The sequence below is a fragment of the Xenopus laevis genome, chromosome 6L (assembly GCF_017654675.1).
Source record: "Xenopus laevis strain J_2021 chromosome 6L, Xenopus_laevis_v10.1, whole genome shotgun sequence".
NCBI classification, from domain to species: Eukaryota; Metazoa; Chordata; class Amphibia; order Anura; family Pipidae; genus Xenopus; species Xenopus laevis.
Window position 1 is genome coordinate 28,168,743 of NC_054381.1, and position 23,353 is coordinate 28,192,095.

The window sequence follows — 23,353 nt, forward strand, 5'->3', positions numbered from 1 at the left end:
TTCGTAGTTTTTTGCTCCGAAAACAGTTCGGCTATTTGGAGCTTGATAAATAACCCCCAGTAAGTAATATTATGGCGCAGCACTGTGTTTGTTTTTTTCCATGGCTCATACAACTAAAAGCAGCACCAGCCCTGAAAAAAAACGAAGGTATTGGATTCATTGAGAGGGTGCCTAGCATAATGGGGACACACCTAGGGGCAGATTTATCAAGGGTCGAATTTCGAAGTGAAAAAACGTCGACATTCGACCATCGAATAGGTGTAGTACGATAGTAAAAAGTTTTTTCCACTAAAAAATGTTGAAATCCTTCGAATCCTTCGATTTAATCGTACGATTTAATCAAACGATCTTATGATTTTACAAAAAATCCTTCGACTTCTCAAAACTTAGCGGCTCATATAGGTTATAGGAGGTTCCCCCATAGGCTAAACAGCAATTCGACAGGTTTAAGGTGGCGAAGTGTCGAAGTCAAAGTTTTTTTAAAAAAGACAGTACTTCAATTTTCGAATGATTGAATTTGTGAAGTATTTTCAATTTGAGTCGAAGTCGAATTTGACCTATTCGATGGTCGAAAAACCCAAAAATTACTTCGAAATTCGAAGTTTTTGAATTTGAAAATTCACTTCGACCCTTAGTAAAGGGCCCCTCAATGAATTGGGATTTCATTGTCCTTTAAAACCAAAATAAAAAAAATTGGGAGGGCACGCTGCCTCATAAAGTAAAAATGACTGTTTATGGAGACATTAAAAACAGGTGGCTGCAGTGTAATGTGTTTCGGCAACACCCTTTAATCATAGGCTAAACGGGATGACAGCAAGACGTTCGTTTATACACTTGTTAACAGTGCCATCTACTGTCCAAAATATAAACGGTATATAGAATGTAATGACAGAAACGTTTATATCCATAAAATCAAATTGAAAAATGAGTGACAGAGGGACCCCTAAAAAAGCATGTATACAATATACAATATACAATTATACGATTAATTAACAGTGTAGCATATCCAACTATGTCTCTTGATTCTCTCCTAAAAAAAAAGGGCAAACCAAAATAAGGAGGCAAAAACTAAGGCTTTTATAGTAGAAAACACAGATGCATATGAAATTATAAGAGATGTCCCATCTAGAGTTAAGACCCAAGGGAGCATGTGAATTTAATTCGAATATCCAAAAAACTTCTCTAGAATTCAAAATTCTTAGAAAATCACCTCCTCTTACTGGGGGTTTCAACTTGTTTCTGTTATTTGAACTTTAAATCCTTAGAGTCTCTTGAGGTACAATTTTTAAAGAATCTGCCTAAGGGGAAATTGTTCCCTAATTGTACTTTAAGGAGCTTGTGGTATGACCAACATATTGTTTATATTTTTATATTTTATTGTTTTTTTCTTGTCCTGTAATCTGCCAACAGAGCATTATAACTTCAACCTACCAGCAGAAATAACAGTCTATGACAATGCTGTCCAACTTCTGTGGTACAGAGGCCGGGTTTTTTTCACCTACATGGTGGAGGGCCGATAATGGAAGCCAGTGTTAGCCACTCCCTGTTTTAAACCACATTCACTTTAAACCACACCCATGTTACCACAAGATAATATCCACATTAATTATGTTAGCACACTAAAAAACCAAATGGTTGGTGCTCACTGCAGGGATATCACTCATCACTCATATGTGAAAAAGTTAAGTCATATTAAGACATACCCTTAAATCCATATGCCTCCTCCTCCACTGTGGATAACACAGCCCCCCAGCACATGATTAAACACCTTAGGGACCCCTAACAATAATTTTCAAATGCTAACATACCCCAAAACAAATATCAGACTTATGTTCCACATGCAGAGTATGACACACACAGGAAGCATAGGGCAGGCAGAGTATGGCACACACAGGGAGCATAGGGCAGACTGAGACAGAGTATGACACACACATGGAGCATAGGGCAGGCAGAGTATGGTACACACAGGGAATATAGGACAGGCAGAGTACGGCACACACAGGGAGCATAGGGCAGGCAGAGTAAGGCACATAAAGGAAGCATAGGGCAGGCAGAGTATGGCACACACAGGGAGAATAGGGCAGGCAGAGTATGACACAAACAGGGAGCATAGGGCAGGCAGAGTATGACACACACAGGGAGCATAGGACAGGCAGAGTACGGCACACACAGGGAGCATAGGGCAGGCAGAGTAAGGCACATAAAGGAAGCATAGGGCAGGCAGAGTATGACACACACAGGGAGCATAGGGCAGGCAGAGTATGACATACACAGGGAGCATAGGGCAGGCAGAGTAAGGCACATAAAGGAAGCATAGGGCAGGCAGAGTATGGCACACACAGGGAGCATAGGGAAGGCAGAACAAAGCATGAGACAGGACCACTCAAAGATGTACTACATACAGTGACACAGAACAGGTGAACAACGTGGGCAGTTTCAGTCTGGGTCTCATGTGTGAACAGTACAGGGCTTTAGGGGATTGAACAATAGAGGTGTTACAGCAGCATCTCTGGAGTATTAGCAACTATTGTATCAATTCCAAAAGCCGCCTGTAATGAAACTCAAGGATTCTGTTCAGCAGGGACAAAGATAAGAAATGTATCAACTAAATGTATCCATTTAGAACAGTTTACAGGGTCGGCGACCCCCCTCCCAGAGCTGCTTCAGAAGGTGAAAAATGACACTTTACACTTCAATATTAGAAAAACTGTCACACATAGAAAACAGAAAGTCATTGGAAAAAGTCATTACTTCTAGTGATCTATCTGAAAACAACTAGTTGTTTGAAGGTGAACCACCCTTTTAAGGAACCACCCCTTAAAAAAGAGTCAAAATCAGAAGGAAAAACACAAAAATAACTTAAGCTGATTTAGCCACGTACGTACAAAATCAGTGACAAAGCGACATCCTTAACCATCTACGTAAAGAAGATGTGAATCAGTTAGTGAAAATAAATAGCAATCACCTTTAATAGATTTAACAACACTTAATGGCACATAAAGTGCAAAATGAACCAACAATCCTGATAGTAAAAGAATACAAAGGATTCATTCTAATTACAAATTATTGGATGCCAAGAAGCTACGAAAGAATGAGCACAACCTTCTACTAAATAAAACAATAATGATGAATAAAGCATATGTTACTGTACATTTTAAAGGAACCACTAATCATTTACACCAAGCAAAGGACTGGCAATAAAAAATTGCTAAAAAAAAAAAAAGTAACAAAAGTAAATAGCAGGAAAAAAAACAATTCACATACAATATATTCAATCATACACTTTAAAAGTAAACAAATATCACAAATGAAGAAGAACCATTTAAAACCTGTGAGTGGGAGTGACTTATAACCATTAGAACATCAGTCAATCAACTGAAATACAGGTGCCCCAGCAAACACATGGAGGGTTAATTACTAAAATCCATTTATTTCATTATTTTAATTAAAAAAAACACAACCAAACTCCCATTCCCGATTTGAACTTATTATTTAAAACAAGGGTCCCCAGCCGCCGGGTCGCGGCCCAGAACCAGGCCACGGACACTTCTGAACTGGGCAGCTGAATTGGATGCCGGTGTTTTTTTGGGGTTTATGACTAAAAATCCCAAAATGATTGGATTATCGGCCTAAACCCAGCGCAGACCACAATAACTTCCAATTAGGATAGAGACCTCTGCCACTGACTTACACACAACCTCGGCAGGTCTAAGGCGGATTTTCGGATTCATGCTTTTTTGCAACGTTGGGCTTTAATAAATCTCATAGAATTTGAGTTTAATTCAAGTTTTGCCCCAAAAAGCCCGACCAGATAAATTTGGAGATTTATAAATAACCCCCTACATGCACATATATGTTACCATAACAGATATATCATGAATATATTTATAAAATGTCTAAAAGTGAATGGCTTACATTCCTAAATGACATATATGAAGATACAGTGAGATGACAAACCCCATAAAGTTTCATATGGGCAAATCCACATCATTTTTGTTAAGGGCATCATATAACCCCCCCCCCCACGTGACACTTACATAGTAGAATCCTCCCTGTGTCCTCCTCCATTATCCAGTATTCACCCACCTCCATACTTCTTCTCTTGTGGCAGTTCTAATCTACACCGATCCTGTGCTGCCCAGCACCAATACTCCTCCATACCGAATTATTAGTCTGTATTAGCCTTTTCTATAACTATTACAAGCCATTTCTGCACGCTATCACACCCTAGCAATGTGCTAGCCAATCAGGTGTGAATACAGTATGAACACCAATCACAAATGAGAATAGGGCATCTCATGTTTATTGGCACTATGTACAACCCAATCAGAGCCCAAGAAGGGGATTTATGCCCGCCCACCAGGGGCGTAACTACAGAGGAAGCAGACCCTGTGGCTGCAGGGGGGTCTGGGAGGTTTAGGGGACCCATGAGGCCCTAATTCATATGGAAGTTAAATAAATATTGGTAAAACAGGTCAACCTCCAGACATTATGGGGGCCTGAAAAATAATTTGCTGTGGGGCCCATTAATATCTAGTTACGCCAATGATGCCCACTGCTTTTTACAATTGGCTGAAATACAGTTCGGTGGGAAATCCAACTAACTAAGGCTCTGAAGACCAATGAAATACTGTAACTATTAAAAAGTCAGAAATATCCCTTATGGCTCTAGAATGGTGGCAGAAGGGGTGGGACACAAGCCCAGGGTTGATTTTAATATCACTCATTTAATTTTTTTGAGGACAAATTAAATTACTATTAAAATGCAGAAATATCCCCTTTAAAGGAGAACTAAACCAATTCATGTGGCTAAAAATGCAATATTTTATATACTGAACTTATTGCACCAGCTTAAAGTTTCAGCTTGTCAATAGCAGCAATGATCCAGGACTTCAAACTTGTCACAGGGGGTCACCATCTTGGAAAGTGTCTGCGACACTCACATGCTCAGTGGGCTCTGAGCAGCTGTTGAGAAGCTAAGCTTAGGGGTTGTTGCAAATTATCAAGCAGAAAATGAAGTTGGTCTGTAATATAAGCTGATGCTACAGGGCTGATTATTCAATTCTGATGCCAATTGCACTGGTTTCTGTGCTGCCGTGTAGTAATTATCTGTTTTAATTACTAATCAGACTTATATTGTGACATTTCTATTCTATGTGTACTGTATATTGTGAGTCTGTCCCTAAGCTCAGTAACTGATTCTGTGCAGTGAATCAGTAGAAAAGAAGATGGGGAGCTATTGGGCCATATTTGGAGACACAGATCTTTACTGCTAAAGGGCTGTGGTTGCCTTGGGCTGGTACAGAAGCCCAAAATATAATGTACATATTTTTAGCTACTTAGTTTTTTACGTTTTAGTAAATTCCTTTAAGGGAATTAAGATCTTAATGGGTTTTGTTTCCACATTCTCCCAGTCTGTCAATCAAGGTAACCTTGGCCAGGAAAGGACAAACAAATGACACATGGACAAACTGTTATTTCTAAAGATTTATTGAAACACTGGCTGCACATTGCCTGGAAATAGAAAAAGCTTTTTTTTTTTTTTCTTGGGAATGTAAAAACAGTTTTGCGGCACAAGATCATTGCTATTACAGTCTGTAAACTAGACAGAAGGAAGCTCGCTGTCTGTCCTTCTCAAGGGCTGTCAATCTAACTCCTAACTGTCAGCTAGCTTATCCCTATCTTGCGCTCTCCAATTGACTGCAAAAGGCACTTGAAAGCTGGTTTTCTTCAAAGTTTAAAACACACCAGTATTACGGTGCTGGCAAAGGTTCTCTCTTATGTTCCGGATATTGCAATTTCACTCAAAGTCATCGTGGTGCTGAGAGCTTTCATTAACAACCTGCCAAAATAAACAACCGCTGTTAGTACACACTAATTAATAGCATATTGACCAACAGGTAAACAAGCCATCAAGGAGATTATTGACCCTATATGACCCAGAAACACATTTTGGGTTCAGGACTCCTTGGCTACTTATATTTGGTTGGACCCTATGGACCAAAAGCCTTATCATCAGTGCATGAAAACTTAGTCATAACTTTCACTCTCCTTTAGTTCCAAGCCAATCAAGATTCACCATAACTGGAGTTCAGAATGGGCCCCAAGAAGGGTGGGAGCAATGGGAGGGGGCTGCAGACTGCAGGAGGCTGGTGGGCTACCAGTGTTTTATCGTTGACTGAAGCTGTTGCTGAGTCTCTTTACATTACCGCCAGGATTTTTATACTAGTGAGTTACCTGCATTAAATAGCTGCAAAATTTTGTGTAAACTCTAAATAAAGCTGCAGCCTTAACGATTGCCATTCATGTTTGGTCTTTTACATTCCTCATCAAATACGTTTCTCTTCACTCATAGTTGGACATTCACTAAGATTCGTAGTTGCACCAGGCGTAACTTTGCCGCACTTCACCAGGCGTAGTTTCGCCAGCGCTCCGCAAATTCACTAAATTCCGAAGTTCCGCTCAGGGGTAGCATAAGGTTGCGAAGTTGCGCTATCGTTGATTCGCTAAGCGAAGCGAAGTTACACTAGCTATGCTTAATTTGCATACAGCGCCAAATTCAAATTTCAATGGAGGAATATGTAGCAGCACTACAAATGCCTGGGAAACCTTCAAAACATCAAATAACATTTTTATTTTGCCCTACACATGTGCCCACTGTATAGTTAAGTTGCCACGAGTTAGGAAATGTAGGGGGGAAGGAGGGGAGCCCCAAAAAATGTTTTGATCTTTTTCAGCCTATCACCCATAATATAGAAAAAACGCCAGCGTTTTTTGGGACTTTTTTTGAAAATGAAAATTTTTTAACTTTTTTTGAAGAAATCCCTATCTACTCTATTGCGCTTCACCTGGTCTGAGGTGGCGAAGGAAGTCTAGCATAAAAGGTAGCGTTCAGAACAATGCGCTTTAGTGAATTTGGGTAATTACGTCCGTTGTGCAAATTCGCCAGGCGTAAGGGTGCGAAGTTACACTAGCGAAGTTACGCCAGCGTCCGTTAGTGAATTTGCGAAGTAAAGCCCAACGCTAGCGAATTGACGCTAGCGTTAGGCGCTTCGGCGCATAGTGAATTTGCCCCATTGCCTCCTGCTCATCTTATTTAGTTTTACTGGAACAGGGACGCATACATACAGAATTGCTATCATACAAATGGAGAACAAACCTGTCCATCTCTTGTCTCCACAGTCTTGATTAGCACAGTGCGCTTGGAATGAGTTTCCGCTGGGTGAGAATCAAGGTTGGTTTCTGCAAGACAAAGCAACGATGATTCCGCAAGCATTTAAATATAATCTCACAAACAATAGGAAATGTGATTGTGTCATTTCATGAAAAGTCTTTGGAGCAGGCACTCAAAGAAGGCATACTTCCACCAGGCAATAAGTTCAAAGTGAAAAGAGTTTATTGTGTCCACAGCCTTACACGTTTCGTGTCAAACTCTTTTCACTTTGAACTTATTGCCTGGTGGAAGTTTGCCTTCTTTAAGTGCCTGCTCCAAAGACTTTTCGGATTGTCCGCTTCCCATGCTGAGGGCTAAAGGCGGTGCATCTGGGCCTCTTCCCTCTTGTGGTGAGTTGTCATTTTCTACCTGGAGACCCTAACTTCAGATTTATGATTGTTTGTGTAATTTCATAACAGATTCGATCTGATAAGGACAACTACAAACTTTCCCCATAGATTACTCATAAGACCAGGCCCGGACTGGCAATCTGTGAGTTCTGTAAAATGGGGCTGCTGTAAAATGCCATAGAAAATCCCTATTTAGAGGCCTGGTGGGGGATGTTTGGACCTCTGTGTACTTGGAATCCCAGAGCCTATTTTTCTTCCAGTCCTAACCTGCATAAGACACAGAAGGGCTTGGCAGAGTAAAAAGTGTAAAACAGACAGAAGCCACAATGATTTTTGCACTTTGCACCCTGCCCCTCTGTCAGCTCCTCAAGCTGCAGGTCCTTGCTCTGTATAATGGAGAAAGAAACGGTGTAATCTTGAGTTAAGTGTAGGGAAAGGCATGTAGGTGTTCCCCTGGGTGCTTTTGAGAAAGTGGTGATATAGCTATGAAACGCGTTAAGCGTGTGGTTTAAACATTTGGAGCTGACTCTGTATTGATCTTAAATTAAATTAATGAGTATAAATCTGGTTTTTTAATATTTTGGATTTCTCCCTCTGCAGTGCTCCGTGGTATACATATTTCCAGGCAGCCCCACTAAGTGTTACCCTAACTTGCAAGTCAGATGCACAGATTTGGGAGCTCCGGCAGGTGCAGGGTGTAAAGAAGGTCTGTTCATACTGCCTGCCCTGTGGAATGTGTTGCACCTGTTGCCAATGAGTTCTGCACCCATTGCAGGATTTTTACTCAGGATTTACTATGTAACCATTGTTTGTTAAATGATTGTAATTGTACATTGTCCTTATAGATTAATGTAAAGAGCTGCGTAATTGGTTGGCACTATATAATTAAATGATGATGATGATGAAGTGAATTAATTACTCATCAATCATCAATCATCAATTACACTTATATTTAAGTGTTGATACAGAGGTGATTCTCATTATCCCCTATGACAAGGTATTTTCCAGCATATTTTAGCAGCGACAAAGTACACTGGCTAACGTTGCTCTAAAAATGTAAGAACTTAGACTTGGTACAATGTAATTAGTGTTACTATGCATGAGTGTATTTCTGATACAGATCACCCTGTGTGGCACTGCCCTTAAGAAAGAGATCTGTAAGAAATGAGGTTCAAAACACTAAGGGGCAGATTTGGTAAAGTTTTACTTACCCCTCGGTGCAGATTCAGGCATCGGAGTTCACGGGCGACATCTTCAGCCGCTTCGGTAATCTTCGGAATGAGACTAGCATGTCGGCGCATGTGCAGTTGGAGCAATTTTCTGCTTCACAACAACTGCGCATGGCCTGAAACTCACTAAAATTGCCAAATCGGCCGTTTCATTCCATAGATTACCGAAGCGGCTGAAGATGGCGCCTGTGAACTCCAATGCCTGAATCTGCACCGAGGGGTAAGAAAAATTAGGGGCATTTGCCCGGGGTAACACAGGCTGAGGGGAGGAGGGAGGTGGGTCTATGTAGGGTAGGGTGGTAGGGTTTTTTTTAAGTTTATTGTTGAGTTCTCCTTTAAGTCAATCCAGGTAGGGATACACAAACTAGTTGGTTAAACACATTACATCCAGCAAATGTCCCTTTATAAACCATAAAAAAGTTTAAAAGAGATTTACCTCTCAGGCTCATTGTAGAAAAGGAATGTACAGGAAGGGAAATTCTGTAAAACAGAACATAGTTATGAGAGTTCACACCGTGATCAGCCTAATTCTCTATAGAAATGCCACCAAATATGCTTAGTGACTGCTTTTCAAACTTACCTGCTCTCCTCTCCCTCCAGGAGTTTCCTGTAAGTAGCAATCTCAATATCAAGGGCCATCTTAACATTGAGCAGATCCTGGTACTCTCGCAAGTGCCGAGCCATCTCCTCCTTCATGTTCTGGATCTCCTCTTGCAGGCGTTGAATAGTGTCCTGATAATTAGCAGCTTCAATGGCAAAGTTCTCCTCCATTTCTCGCATTTGGCGTTCGTAAGACTCGTTCTGCAAATGAAAAAGAAAGCAGTATGTCGGTAAGTCTTTGCAGTTTAACCAGGGGCAGTAAAGTGATTCCTGGACTAGTGTACAAACAGCAAACATAAAAACGTGGTTAAAAAAAAAAGATATATAAAAAATAAATAAATTATAAACATGTGCATTAGGCAGTTACGCTTCCTATATATCAAGGTGTGAAATACACACATGAAAAAAATGTAAATGGCTCGATTTTGATGGGGGGCAAATATTGATTGAAAAATGTCTGTGAAGGTTCTCATTCATTCTGGTCATTGTATATATATATAGTGTGAATGGAGTTCACCGACGCCATCTTCTTCCAAGTGATCTTCTTCCTGCTTTGACCGGCGCATGCGCAGTAGGAGCATTTTGCCGGTACGGATCTACTGCGCATGCGCCAAAAGTCACGAAATCGGAAAACTTTGTGACTTTTGGCGCATGCGCAGTAGATCCGTACCGGCGAAATGCACCTACTGCGCATGCGCCAAAACACTGGTTAAAGCAAGAAGAAGATCGCGTAGAAGAAGATCGTGCCTGTGAACTCGTGGACTGGACCTGCGCAGAAGGGTAAGTAACAAGTTAGGGGCATTTGCCCAGTGGGACAGGTAGGCCAGGGGGGAGGAGGGAGGGGAAGCAACACAGGGGAGGGGGGAGGGTTGTTGCACCGACTGGGTTTCCTTCTCCTTTAAAATATATGCATATATTAAGCACCAAATCACCATGTTGTGATTAAATTCTGAGTGAGGGCTAAGACCGGGGTTCAGTTCCTGTTGATGTTTCCTAAATAAGAAGCTTCTTGCCTCAGAAAAGTAACTTATTTCTCCCACTCCCTTAGGCACAAACAAGCGCTATGTGTATGGATCCTTTATACTTGAATTATTCACTGTACGCTGCTTACTGTTAATAGCACTGTAACCAATAGATAGAATGAATAATATGATTGGAGTACCCTTTTCATCCACACCAAGGGTTGAAATGTTTGTATACCATTTTGATTCTACCCCATCACATCACAAAACAAAGCATTTCTCAGAGTCAGTGTTCAGAGGGAGACTTGACTGGGCTGCCCAAAAATCCCCAACATTTGTCACAGTTGCTAACAGTTGTGTACTCACAGATCCTTTCATTGCATCAATCTCGCAGGTGAGAGTCTGGATCTGTCTGCGGAAGTCACTGGTCTCCTGCTTAGCTTGACGCAGGGCATCATTGTTGCGATTAGCAGCTTCCGACAGGTCAGCAAACTGCCAAAAGAAATTACAATTTTAGTATCTGAAATGCGATTATAGATCATGTCCACAATATTGTTCTTGAGACTATAAGATCACATGAGGTAATACAAACTACAAATTATGATTTTAGTCTTATTTAATAAATGTACCATGTATTTAAAAGGATAGCTCCTATATTACCAAAGGACAAAATAGCTCTATGACGTTTAAAAATAAAATTTGGCTGTGGGATAGCAGGTATAGTAGGGAGAGATGGTGTCTATAGTAGCAGTGGATAATAGTCTCTGGGAAGGTACAGTGGCTGTGGGATAGCAGGTATAGTAGGGAGAGATGGTGTCTATAGTAACAGTGGTATAATAGTCTCTGGGAAGGGAGTGTGACTGTGGGATAGCAGGTATAGTAGGGAGAGATGGTGTCTATAGTAACAGTGGATAATAGTCTCTGGGAAGGGAGTGTGACTGTGGGATAGCAGGTATAGTAGGGAGAGATGGTGCCTATAGTAACAGTGGATAATAGTCTCTGGGAAGGGAGTGTGGCTGTGGGATAGCAGGTATAGTAGGGAGAGATGGTGCCTATAGTAACAGTGGATAATAGTCTCTGGGAAGGTACAGTGGCTGTGGGATAGCAGGTATAGTAGGGAGAGATGGTGTCTATAGTAACAGTGGGATAATAGTCTCTGGGAAGGGACTGTGGGATAGCAGGTATAGTAGTGAGAGATGGTGCCTATAGTAACAGTGGCATAATAGTCTCTGGGAAGGGACTGTGGCTGTGGGATAGCAGGTATAGTAGGGAGAGATAGTGTCTATAGTAACAGTGGGATAATAGTCTCTGGGAAGGGAGTGTGACTGTGGGATAGCAGGTATAGTAGGGAGAGATGGTGTCTATAGTAACAGTGGGATAATAGTCTCTGGGAAGGGAGTGTGACTGTGGGATAGCAGGTATAGTAGGGAGAGATGGTGCATAAAGAAGCAGTGGGATAATAGTCTCTGGGAAGGGAGTGTGACTGTGGGATAGCAGGTATAGTAGGGAGAGATAGTGTCTATAGTAACAGTGGGATAATAGTCTCTGGGAAGGGAGTGTGACTGTGGGATAGCAGGTATAGTAGGGAGAGATGGTGCATAAAGAAGCAGTGGGATAATAGTCTCTGGGAAGGGAGTGTGACTGTGGGATAGCAGGTATAGTAGGGAGAGATGGTGTCTATAGTATAGGTGGTATAATAGTCTCTGGGAAGGGACTGTGGCTGTGGGATAGCAGGTATAGTAGGGAGAGATGGTGCCTATAGTAACAGTGGGATAATAGTCTCTGGGAAGGGACTGTGACTGTGGGATAGCAGGTATAGTAGGAAGAGATAATGTCTATAGTAACAGTGGATAATAGTCTCAGGGAAGGGAGTGTGACTGTGGGATAGCAGGTATAGTAGGAAGAGATAATGTCTATAGTAACAGTGGGATAATAGTCTCAGGGAAGGGAGTGTGACTGTGGGATAGCAGGTATAGTAGGGAGAGATGGTGCCCATATATAATAATAAAAAGTATATTACAAATTACCAAGGCCAAATGCCGAGTGTTTTATACAGGTCATGGAACTCCAAGATGACTTCTAATATCCTCATATTTTGCAACAGGGGGTACTTTATTTATTATAATACACAAGTTTCAGTGAGTCATGCTCCGATTATAAGAGGTGACATCACTAAGCACCATTTATAAGGATATCATTTACATATATATATATATATATATATATATATATATATATATATACCCCACAATGAAAACCCGCACCAGCAGGTCTTGGTGAAAAAAGTGAAAACATTTTTCACCAAGACCTGCTGGTGCAGTTTCTCATTGTGGTAAATATGATTGTTTTCTAAACCAGCACACAGGCACTGCAGTTGACGTCCACCGAGTGCACCATACTGGACTTCTGTGAGTATATAATATATTTTCTTTACCTCTACCACCAACTACAGAATCTCTTATGACTCACCTTAGACTTGTACCATTCTTCGGCATCTGAAAGATTTTTAGCAGCCACATTCTCATACTGCTGGCGAACATCACGTAGGGCAGCAGTGAGATCTGGTTTCGACACATCCATGTCAACCTGGATATGTGACTCCTGAATTTGAAGCTGAAGTTCTCGGATTTCCTAATCAAATAAATAACAGAACATTGAATGTTTTTTCAGCTTTCTAAATCTTAGACTTCAGACAAGAGTAAGAACATGACGAACCACTAAATGTAGGACTCACTAGTCTTACCTCATCATGGAGTTTCTTTAGGAAAGCAATCTCCTCTTGTAAGGACTCAACCTTCCTCTCCAAGTCAATGCGTGCCAAAGAGGCATTGTCCACATCCTGATTTTTTGGAACAAAGCAGTGTTACAATTAACAGGTAGTAAATCATCTTTCACCCCCTAACATCCATAAATGATTGGAACAAGCATATTTAAACCCATTTAGTTATTTCTAAAGGAGGGATAATAAGTTCAGTCCCATGAGCTATTCATTAAAATGCCAGATGTTTAGGGGCGAGACCCAAATGACATAACAACTTAACATATTTCATCCTTGCTCTCAGCACAAAAAAGAACATCTTAAGAAAAACAATAACTATTATGGTGTTTTTTTGACCTAAGTTATTGGTGGGAAAGTTTCAAAACAGCAGCAATGCCCAAGTGAGAATGTATTTAGTTTTGTTGTACAGAAATCATATACCTGCTCGAATTTTTATTGTATAAAAATTTAAATATATATATATATAAATTAAATATATATATATAGAGTGAGACAGGAAAAATCATATTTTCTCCTGGAATAAAGTAGGATCAGATTAAACATTAGAATAAGGGGTCGATTCACTATGGGTCGAATATCGAGGGTTAATTAACCCCCGATATTCGACTAGGAATTAAAATCCTTCGACTTCGAATATCGAAGTCGAAGGATTTAGCGCAGATAGTTCGATAATTCCTTCGATCGAACAATAAAATCCTTCGATTCGAACGATTCGAAGGATTTTAATCCAACGATCGAAGGAATATCCTTCGATCAAAAAAAGTTAGCCAAGCCTATGGGGACCTTCCCCATAGGCTAACATTGACTTCGGTAGCTTTTAGATGGCGAACTAGGGGGTCGAAGTTTTTTTTAAAGAGACAGTACTTTGACTATCGAATGGTCGAATAGTCGAACGATTTTTAGTTCAAATCCTTCGATTGGAAGTCATAGTCGTAGTCGAAGGTTGAAGTAGCCCATTCGATGGTCGAAGTAGCCCAAAAAAAACTTTGAAATTCGAAGTTTTTTACCTTCGAATCCTTCACTCGAAGTTAGTGAATCGGCCCCTAGTGTGATTACTTACAGGTTACCCATGAAATAAAGTAGTAACTGGCCTATACACAACCAGTTATATCAATGGCCGAGAGCATGACTTCCATCCATTTTAATGTCACTACCCAAACCATTGCTTGATAAAGGGGCTTGCCCCGAAACGTTGCACGTTCGCACAAAATAAACAGCAAGGGGTAACCCTGCACTTTAATTGCCTTGAGTGCCAGTGTATTTCTACACAATTGTCCTATTTGTGGGTTGCCGTACCCTCTTACATTGTGCACCAGGCTATCTGAAGAAAAGAGGGAGTGTGCTCAGCTTTACCTTGTTCCACTATCCCAAACCATGCCATTGAGATCAGAGAGGGTGCGGACATGAAGTCGCATCAAGGTTGAAGGTGAATGGAAAGGTTTAAAGATGGTTCACGCACTCCTCCTGTGAAATCTGGGCCTGCCACCCAGCTGAGCCCACTTAGTTACATTCAAAGTATACCCATCCTACAACCTGCTCATCAATAAATGTAAGTGACTCCAGCTGTCTGCTGAGTGCTGAATGTAAAGCTTGGTTACAGTAAATGGTGCATTCAAGCTGCAATGGTCAGTAATTAAGCCCCCCACCCCAAAGAAAATTATTTATGAAGTTCTTGAATGACTGCAGGTTACCAGTAAACGGGATCGTAATTTGCTTCATGTTTGGGGATGCAGCTGGTTTCTAAGTCTGCAAAGCATATCAGCAGGTCCTCTCAAGAAGTAGCTTGGAAATCCACTTTAGATCTCTATGGGCCGACTAAGATGAATATGAATTGTTTCTCTGTACTGTGTAAAACAGGAGCTATTAGGGTCTTTGAGCTACTTGTTCATGATCTCAAAAAAAGGAAATCTGCACTCATACTTGTTCGCAGGCTTCTGTTAGATGATGCTGGAAGCTGTGTTCCTGGAGCAATTGGGCAGCCATGCTGTTACAAAAATGGGGGTCATTTATCAGCAGTGGGCAAATTTGCATGTGGGCAGTAAACCATGGCAACCAATCAAATTGTTGCATGGATTGTTTTACCTGCAGCTGGCTGAAAAAAATACAGTCACTCATCAGTTGCTATGGGTTACTGCCCATGGGCAAATATGCCCAGTGCTGATAAAAGTGCTTTATTGAGTGCTAGCTGTATGAAACCCTATTTCTTTTAATGACACAATAAAATCTAGTTCACTTCAAAAGATTCAATGAATTTTGCAGAGCACGGATGCCTCATTCCTCTCTAGGGCCACATAATGAGGGACATAGATCTAGTGAACTAAAGGCACCATGTGCCACTTTAAACAAAATCCTATTGTCGATGTACCATAAACCTACTGCGGCTCATTTATGGAAGACAATAGCATGAGTGAAGCCTGTGTCTCATATTGACCCACTTCAAGTCTTGTTCATGACCCAGCTTTTGTAAAAATAGGGCTGGGCTCCTGTCGGGGTCAAACATATAACCAATAATATGGATAAGATGGGCATGACATGGTCTTGTACACTTATAATGGTATTACTAGAAGCTAACATTCCTCCCAAACTGTCCATCAAAATCACAGAACATGGAATACAACAAGTAATGGAATGGTCCTTTTAATTCTTTTTAATTCTGACTTCTGGTAACTGTGAACAGGGTAGCACAGAAATGTATGAACTGCCTGTATAGTCTTATAATTAAGTTATATTATAAAAATGAATGTATTTGATCCAAACTTATTTCACGTTTTGAATGAAGTATGTTTGCATATAAGAAATGCCACATTAATAGGTCACTTATTCCTTTTATCTACATTACTACTGCAGTGAATGGTGAGCTGCTTGATTTACCAAAGCTCTTTACATATGAAAGACTAGAGTTTAAAAAGTTCTTAAGGGCTAGTCCACACGGGGAGATAGCGACGCGTTTGCGGTCGCGGCGACAAAGCGCCGCGACAGTCGCCGCGACCGGCGCAGGCGACAGTTTTGTATGGGCGCCTATGTAAAAACGCCTGTGCTAACCACACGAGGCGATGCGCTTTTCAACAGTCGCCTGAAAAAGCCTGGCGAGGCATTTTCAGGCGACTGTTGAAAAGCGCATCGCCTCGTGTGGTTAGCACAGGCGTTTTTACATAGGCGCCCATACAAAACTGTCGCCTGCGCCGGTCGCGGCGACTGTCGCGGCGCTTTGTCGCCGCGACCGCAAACGCGTCGCTATCTCCCCGTGTGGAATAGCCCTAAGAGTGAAGAGCTGAGGCTACAAAGGTTCAATGGCCATTCTCAAATGTTCTTTATATTCTTTAGTCTCCTTTCTTAAAAGATCCTTGAATTAACTTTTGTAGCACTGTAGAAATTAACATATTAAAGGGCGGATATGGACGCTTGTTCAACACGAGTTCAAAGAACAGGGCTTGTGCTACCTTTGTTTTTGTTTTAATCAAGAAATATTTATATCTGTTTTTTGCTTGTGCACTAAACTTGCTAGTGTTTATGAGCAGGTTTGAAAAAAGTACTGTGAAACCCTCTGTATGAACAAACCCTTCCCTTCCGCCAGTTGCGGCTTTGTTAAGCTTTGAGATAAGGCACAGCTTATTATACAGAGGGCTTTTCCGTGGAATGGAAATTTGTTTTAACCTGGAACAACCAGGAAATTCAGAATAGAATGGCTCATTCTAAGCAACTTTTCAACTGGTCTTCATTTTTTCTTTTTTATAGTCTTTGAATTATTGGCCTTCCTTCTTTTTCTGACTCTTTCCAGCTTTCAAATGGGGGTCACTGACCCCATCTAAAAACAAATGCTCTGTGAGGCTACAAATGTATTGTTCTTGCTACTTTTTATTATTCTATTCAATCCCTCTCCTGTTCCAGTTTCTTATTCCAATCAATGCATGGTTGCTAGGGTAATTTGGACCATAGCTACCAGGTTCCTGAAATTGCAAACTGAAGAGCTGCTGAACAAACATCTAAATAATTCAAACCCACTACAACACCAGATCATACCTCCCAACATTTTGGAAGTAAAAAGAGGGACAAAAAAAAAATTTCCGCACGTAGCGCAGCAATTTTTTTACCACACCCTTTTATGTGACCACACCCCCTAATTACCATGTTTGTTTTACAAAATTTGGCAGGTTATGAAAGTTTGAAACTATTTCTCCTTATCTAAATTGTGTTTTTGTGTCTCAAAATTGTTACAAAGTATCTTATTTGCACCTGTTAGCTGTTCTGGGCTCTCTGCTAAAAGCCAATTAAGTGAGAAACTTTGTTTCTTTTTCTGGCTGTTCAGTGCAGAGAAAAGAGGGACTTTCCAGTACAAATGAGGGACTGCGGGTTGAGCTGTCAAAAGATGGACTGTCCCTCCGAAAAAGGGACAGTTGGGAGGTATGCCAGATAATAAAAAATTTAAACCAATTGTAAATTGTCTCAGAATATCACTCTCTACATTATACTAAAAGTTAATTGTAAGTTTCCACTGTTTAGTTGAAAAAAATTACAAAACAAGCCCTATTTATTAAACCAGAGCTGAAAAAAAGTGGGTATAATACCCATTTAAGAACAGCCATGGCTAGTAGTAAGTATAGGCAAATGGAATAATAACCTGTACCACCAATTTAATTTTTAAGACGAGGAAACAAATACAGTTTGAAAAAAAAAAACAGCAAAGGAATTTATTCGTCAGGCGGGGCCGAATGAGTTAAGATACCGCTGTTATGATTCCAAAAATTTTGCAACATCACTTATCTTGTGGTTGCACAACGTCTAATTTTATTTTTTTTTCCCCATCTCCAACTAGCTGCAGGATCTTTAATATACCAAGAGAGAGTTACGTTACATTAATACTCGCTCTACCACGCTGCTCAGTTGCCAAATAGTAATGGGGGGGGGGCATAAAATGTATTCACTTTTTTATTAATGCCAATAAAAAAAGTTGCAAAAAAAGTGCTATCCAATAAAAAATATGTGAAGCAGAAATAGAGATAGAGGCATTTCCCCAAGATTAGCAGTATTTCTTTCTCTGGGCCTTACATCTGCAGAAGGACAAGACTCAATACTCACAAGGGAGCACAAAGCCGCCTATTATTGCTGCCCAGCCGCCCTCACACTCTGCATCATTCTTATTCCTGCATTCCACAGGGCGGCCGTGAGAAACTCCTAATGCTCCTTAGCAAAATGAAACAGATGGTCCAGAGTTCCCATTATTGGGGGCTACTTTCAATCTGAAGCACTTTTATGTTTGTCATTGGTTGGGTTCTCTTTTGTCTGAAGGAAATGCAAAAAGCGGTGGAGGGGGGTGACTGTGCAAGATAAGGCTGAGTGTGAATAGCCATGATATAGCTATAAATTATATATGGCTTGTAAGCAGAAATTTAAGTTGTTTCCTCTTTAAAAAGAAGGGCATGGAATAATGAGACAACATAAAGATTTAATCCACCCATGGCTAGTCCTGAGATAACAACATATTTACTATATCTACAAAATGGGATAACCATTTTATTAAATATTCTTAGATTGACTAACTATTGCCTTTGCCTAATTGGCAAAAAGAAAAATGATGGGTCCAAGTATTTATAAAGAAAAATCATGTTAAGACAGAAACCAACTAATATAAAAGGAAAACAAATAATGGTATAATTATAATTACTTACAAACCTGTCCCATTGCCAAAATATCTAGATCAGTTGAATCATTATACTGGTGCCGTATGCATTACTATGCCACTAGAGGGATTTCAGCACAGAAAAGGCACAGGTTTTACAGTAAGCGTAAGATCCAAGAAAGTATATGTAGCAACAGTATGATGTATAACTGCTTTACCTGTCTGAATGACTGCAGGTTGCCTTCTGCTTCTTCTTTTTGGATCATTTCATCTTGAAGCCTAAAAGAAGAAACATTTTCAGCTCAACATCAGAAATAATTGCAAAGATATAATCCTAGGCTTGGAAGAACAAACACAATTACTATAATCTTTTATGTAGCACCAAGAACACTATGTAGGATTTTCGCGTGGCATTAGTAGGCATTGGTGGGTAATTTTGTGGCATCTCCTGTGCAACTAAAAACCAAGGTTGCCAAGTGAAATCTATGATAATTCAATGTGCAAGCAATTGTGTTGGTTTTAACCCAGCACGAGTCATTACCATGACTTGATTTGGGGATGTTATATTGTAAATACCCAGGGAACCCCACCCAAGGGTGAGATTTTTGCCCATCTTTTAACTCCCTTTAGATTATAGCGCCACCTAGGAGGTCCAATGATTAATCTGGCTCCAAGAGGAATTATTTAATACTGACTAATAGTTTGACAGTTGAATGAATATAATTATTAATTGTATTTGCTACATGCTCTCCATGTTACTATGACAAAGTTCTTCAGTTTGTCAATAATGTTGCAAAATGTAGCTTTTTTTTTAGTATAATTGACTAATATCCCTAGGAAGGAATTTAGTCTCAGTAAAACTCTCTCTTGCCAAACAATCTAACCAAGGAAATGTTACAAAGTGATCCAACCAACTAGTAGGTTTTTATTATTAAAATGCCCAAACAAAAGTTTTTTGGTAATGAATGAGAAATGTTCCATTTTTTTTTTGTCTCTTTCTTCATTTTAAAAATATGCATTAACCCCTCCCATCTTCCATTAGCAATGAGACCAAAATGGAGCCAACATTTAGTCTGAATGGACTGCCACACCCATCCCACTGAATCCAATGGCAGATACTCAATAGGAAAGTTTTCCCACTGACCCTCGCAAAGTGTATGCTCCATTTTGCCTGCATTTGTGTCCTTTATATTTCCCTGTCTGAAGGTTTCCATCATTTCTGATGGAGCAGCATCAGAAATATAATCTTCCCCTTGTACAGTGCCAAGCAGCATGATAAACATCCTGACCTACATAATGTAATTTAATAATCTTTAGGCAAGATCCTCTCAAGCCCGTACAACACTCTCTGCGGAGATTTCAGCCAGGGAGAGCTATAAAACCACTGCTTTTAACACTTATTTTTTTATCTGTTGAACAGGAACGATTTCATAGCCACCTACATTCAATATCAACTCAATTGGGACTTTAATGACTGAGGGATGTAGGAGAAGAAAAAGGCAAAACCTACTATATACTGGCTACTCCTAGACTATAAACAAACTTGCAAAATTGATGCAGATTGCCCATAACAGCACCATTATGAATAAGTGTCCAGTAATAAGGGCAATAAAGATAAAGGGAGAGAAATATATTCACATTTCACCCCAGTCCATAAACATGTATCAGGAACCCAAAAAGAGTTTTCTCCACAATAATGACCAAAATGTATAATTAAAATTCAAACCATTTATTGGGACATACAGGTGAATGCCTGACGCGTTTCATGCCTGTTGGGGCACTTACGCCTAGCCTATGAGAATGAGCCTATGAAACGATTCAGGCCTTCACCCAATAAATGGTTTGCATTTTTAAATAAACTTTTTGGTCATTATTTTAAAGAAAAAAACTACTTTTTTGTTTCCTTTTGCTAGACTATAAGTCACAGAATGTCCTGGCAGTTTTAAGGTGATGGGGCTGGACAGAAAGAAGGAGAAGACATATGGAGGACATTAATCCTAGTTGAAGAGATGACATGGTGCTAAATAAAACAAGGGCACTGTGCTAACTTTCTACTTGCTCTTACTTTTCTCTCAGTCGCTGGAGATCATCGGCCAGATTGTCCCTGTCTACTTCTACTCGGGCTTTGTCGTTGGTCGCTTGGTCCAGTTGTCTGCGGAGCTCCCTCATCTCCTCCTCATAGAGATCCCCTATCCGTGATGTGCCTTTCCCTTTCAGCTGCTCCAGCTCCGCCACCAGGATCTTGTTCTGCTGCTCCAGGAATCGCACCTTGTCGATGAAGTTGGCGAATCTGTCGTTGAGCTCGATCATCTCCGCCTTCTCGTTGGTCCTGTTGGCTTTAAACTCGAGGTTGACGGCATCTGCCAGGGCGAAGTCTACGGAGTCTGCCATTCTGGCCGGGGGGAGGCTGCTCCTCAGTCTGACCGAGGACGACTTGAACACCGCGGGGGAGGAAGATGTGGAATAGACCATTCTGCTGCTGGTGCTCGGGCGCATGGCACTGCCCAGGGTGTACCTAGTGCTGGAGGTCGCATAGCGATTTCCAGAGGAGCTCGACCTAGGGTTTCCCCCGAAAATCCTTCTGTAGGATGACTTGGTTGTTGCCATGTTGGTGCTTCCTTTGTAATTCCTTGAGTTTATCTGCGAGCGGCTTCCCTTGACCTCACCCAGCCAGTACTTTACCAGGACTCAAAGCTGGCACCAAGGGCGGTACTTATACACAGGAGAACTGGGTTTACCCATGACAGATACTTTAGGCAACCAATAGGATTTGCCGCTAGAGATCCCGCTAGCCAATAGAAACGCGCAGGGCAGGACGAGCGTTCCGCTACTTTGTGCTCCGCTTCTCAGAAAGTTACTTTGTATCTGTCGCGCGCTGGTTCTTTCAATACAATTCCCTCATTATCTTACAAGCACCACAATCTATCGGCAACCTTTATTTCGCTGGAATATGATTAATACAGATTTAAAACCCATTGGCCTGTTAATGTTGCTCCCAGCGCTCGGCCTTTGTCTTCTCATCATTTTGTCCCAACCAGCGCCCCCTCCCCCTTCCCTGTGCCTCTGAATGATGATGATGGGGGGAAGGGAGGGGGTAGAATGAAGTCATAAGTAACCCCAGATGGAGGGATGTATTTTCAGGCAGTAACCATGGTGATGAGCTGATGATAAGATATTTCCTGTTTCATTTGCTGATGTGTGAGCTCACAATTAGCCCTGGCTGCAAACAGGGTCCCTTGATCACTCGAGCTGCACCAAGCTACAAATCTCAATTTGGGGACCAGGGGACGATGGGAAATGTAGTAGAGCAAATGAGAAATATAAGATCAATATGTTTGGGTGTTGCCACATCAGGGTAGATGCAGTTGAGCACTCATCATGGGGCTGTGAATCATCTCTGTTCTCGGTGGCACTTCATCAGAGGCAATAGTGTAACCTGTAGTTCAACAACAGCTAGACAAGGGCATGGCACTAGTGCTAACATTTCCTAAGTGCTAATATTTCAAAAGTGCTTAGAAATGACATACAAGGCAGTTCCATGGAACTAGCTCCTATCTCTTCTCATTCCTACAGGTAATTCTGCTTATCCATATACTGCTATATACAACATTCAATTGCAACTCCTTATTCTGGTAAAGGGGGCCATACACGGGCCGATAAAAACTGCCGACAGACCGAGTCTGCATCTTATTGGCCCGTGTATGGGGCCCCCTGACGGACTTCCCCGATCGAGATCTGACGAAAGTCGGCCAGATCTCGATCAGATGGGACTTAAAATCCCGTTGAATCGCGGGCGCATCTGTTCTTTGATGCGGTCCCGCGATCCGACCGCCCGTTACCATTCATTAGGATCCGATCGTTGGGCCCTAGGGCCCACGATCGGATCAGCCCGATTTTGCCCACCTCAAGGTGGGCATATGGGGAGAGATCCACTCATTTGGCGACATCGACAAACCAGCGGATCTCTCCGTGTATGGCCACCTTAATTCTGCTTATCCATATACTGCTATATACACCATTCTATTGCAACTCCTTATTCTGGTAAATCTGCTGATCCATATACTGCTATAAACACCATTCTGTTTAACTACCAAATGCAATACCACATACAGTACCACATCTCTCACCCACTCAATTCTAAACTTGTCTTATTCCCTTCCTTTTAGATTGTAAGCTCCTTTGCACAGGGCCTTCCTCGCCTTTTGTGCCAGTGATGTATGTAACTCCATATGTAATTAATGTGATTTAGTTGTATAAACACATTTACTTTACAGTGCTGCGACATATGCTGTTGCTATATAAATAAATGATAATAATCCCTGCTTTATGACAATCTAACCCAGCCTTCTTATACTGCCTGATTTCTACCTCCAGGGCCAGATTCACATAACGGGCACCCATAGACCTGCTGTCGTTGTAGCCCCCGTCTCCTCCCCTTTAATCACACAAATTTTCAGAGCAATGGGGATTGGCACACGGGAATTTTTAAAACCGATTGTATCTCCTGCACATCCCCAGTGTTTTTGAACCAATGTGGGTGTGGTTGGGCAGCATGCCACCCCCTAAAATGCTGCCACTGTAGGCCCTGGTGGCCTTTCCACAA

General features: G+C 41.2%; 1 protein-coding gene across 1 annotated transcript; it reads right to left on the minus strand.

Annotated features, from left to right (window-relative positions):
• Positions 1-5,546: 5,546 nt before the first annotated feature.
• vim.L (vimentin L homeolog) lies at positions 5,547-21,417 on the minus strand. Its single transcript, NM_001087439.1, is given in 9 exon segments — positions 5,547-5,842; positions 7,160-7,242; positions 9,229-9,272; positions 9,373-9,593; positions 10,721-10,846; positions 12,824-12,985; positions 13,098-13,193; positions 18,969-19,029; positions 20,816-21,417. Coding segments are annotated over 9 exon segments (1,377 nt in total). The 5' UTR covers positions 21,358-21,417; the 3' UTR covers positions 5,547-5,800.
• Positions 21,418-23,353: the final 1,936 nt, after the last annotated feature.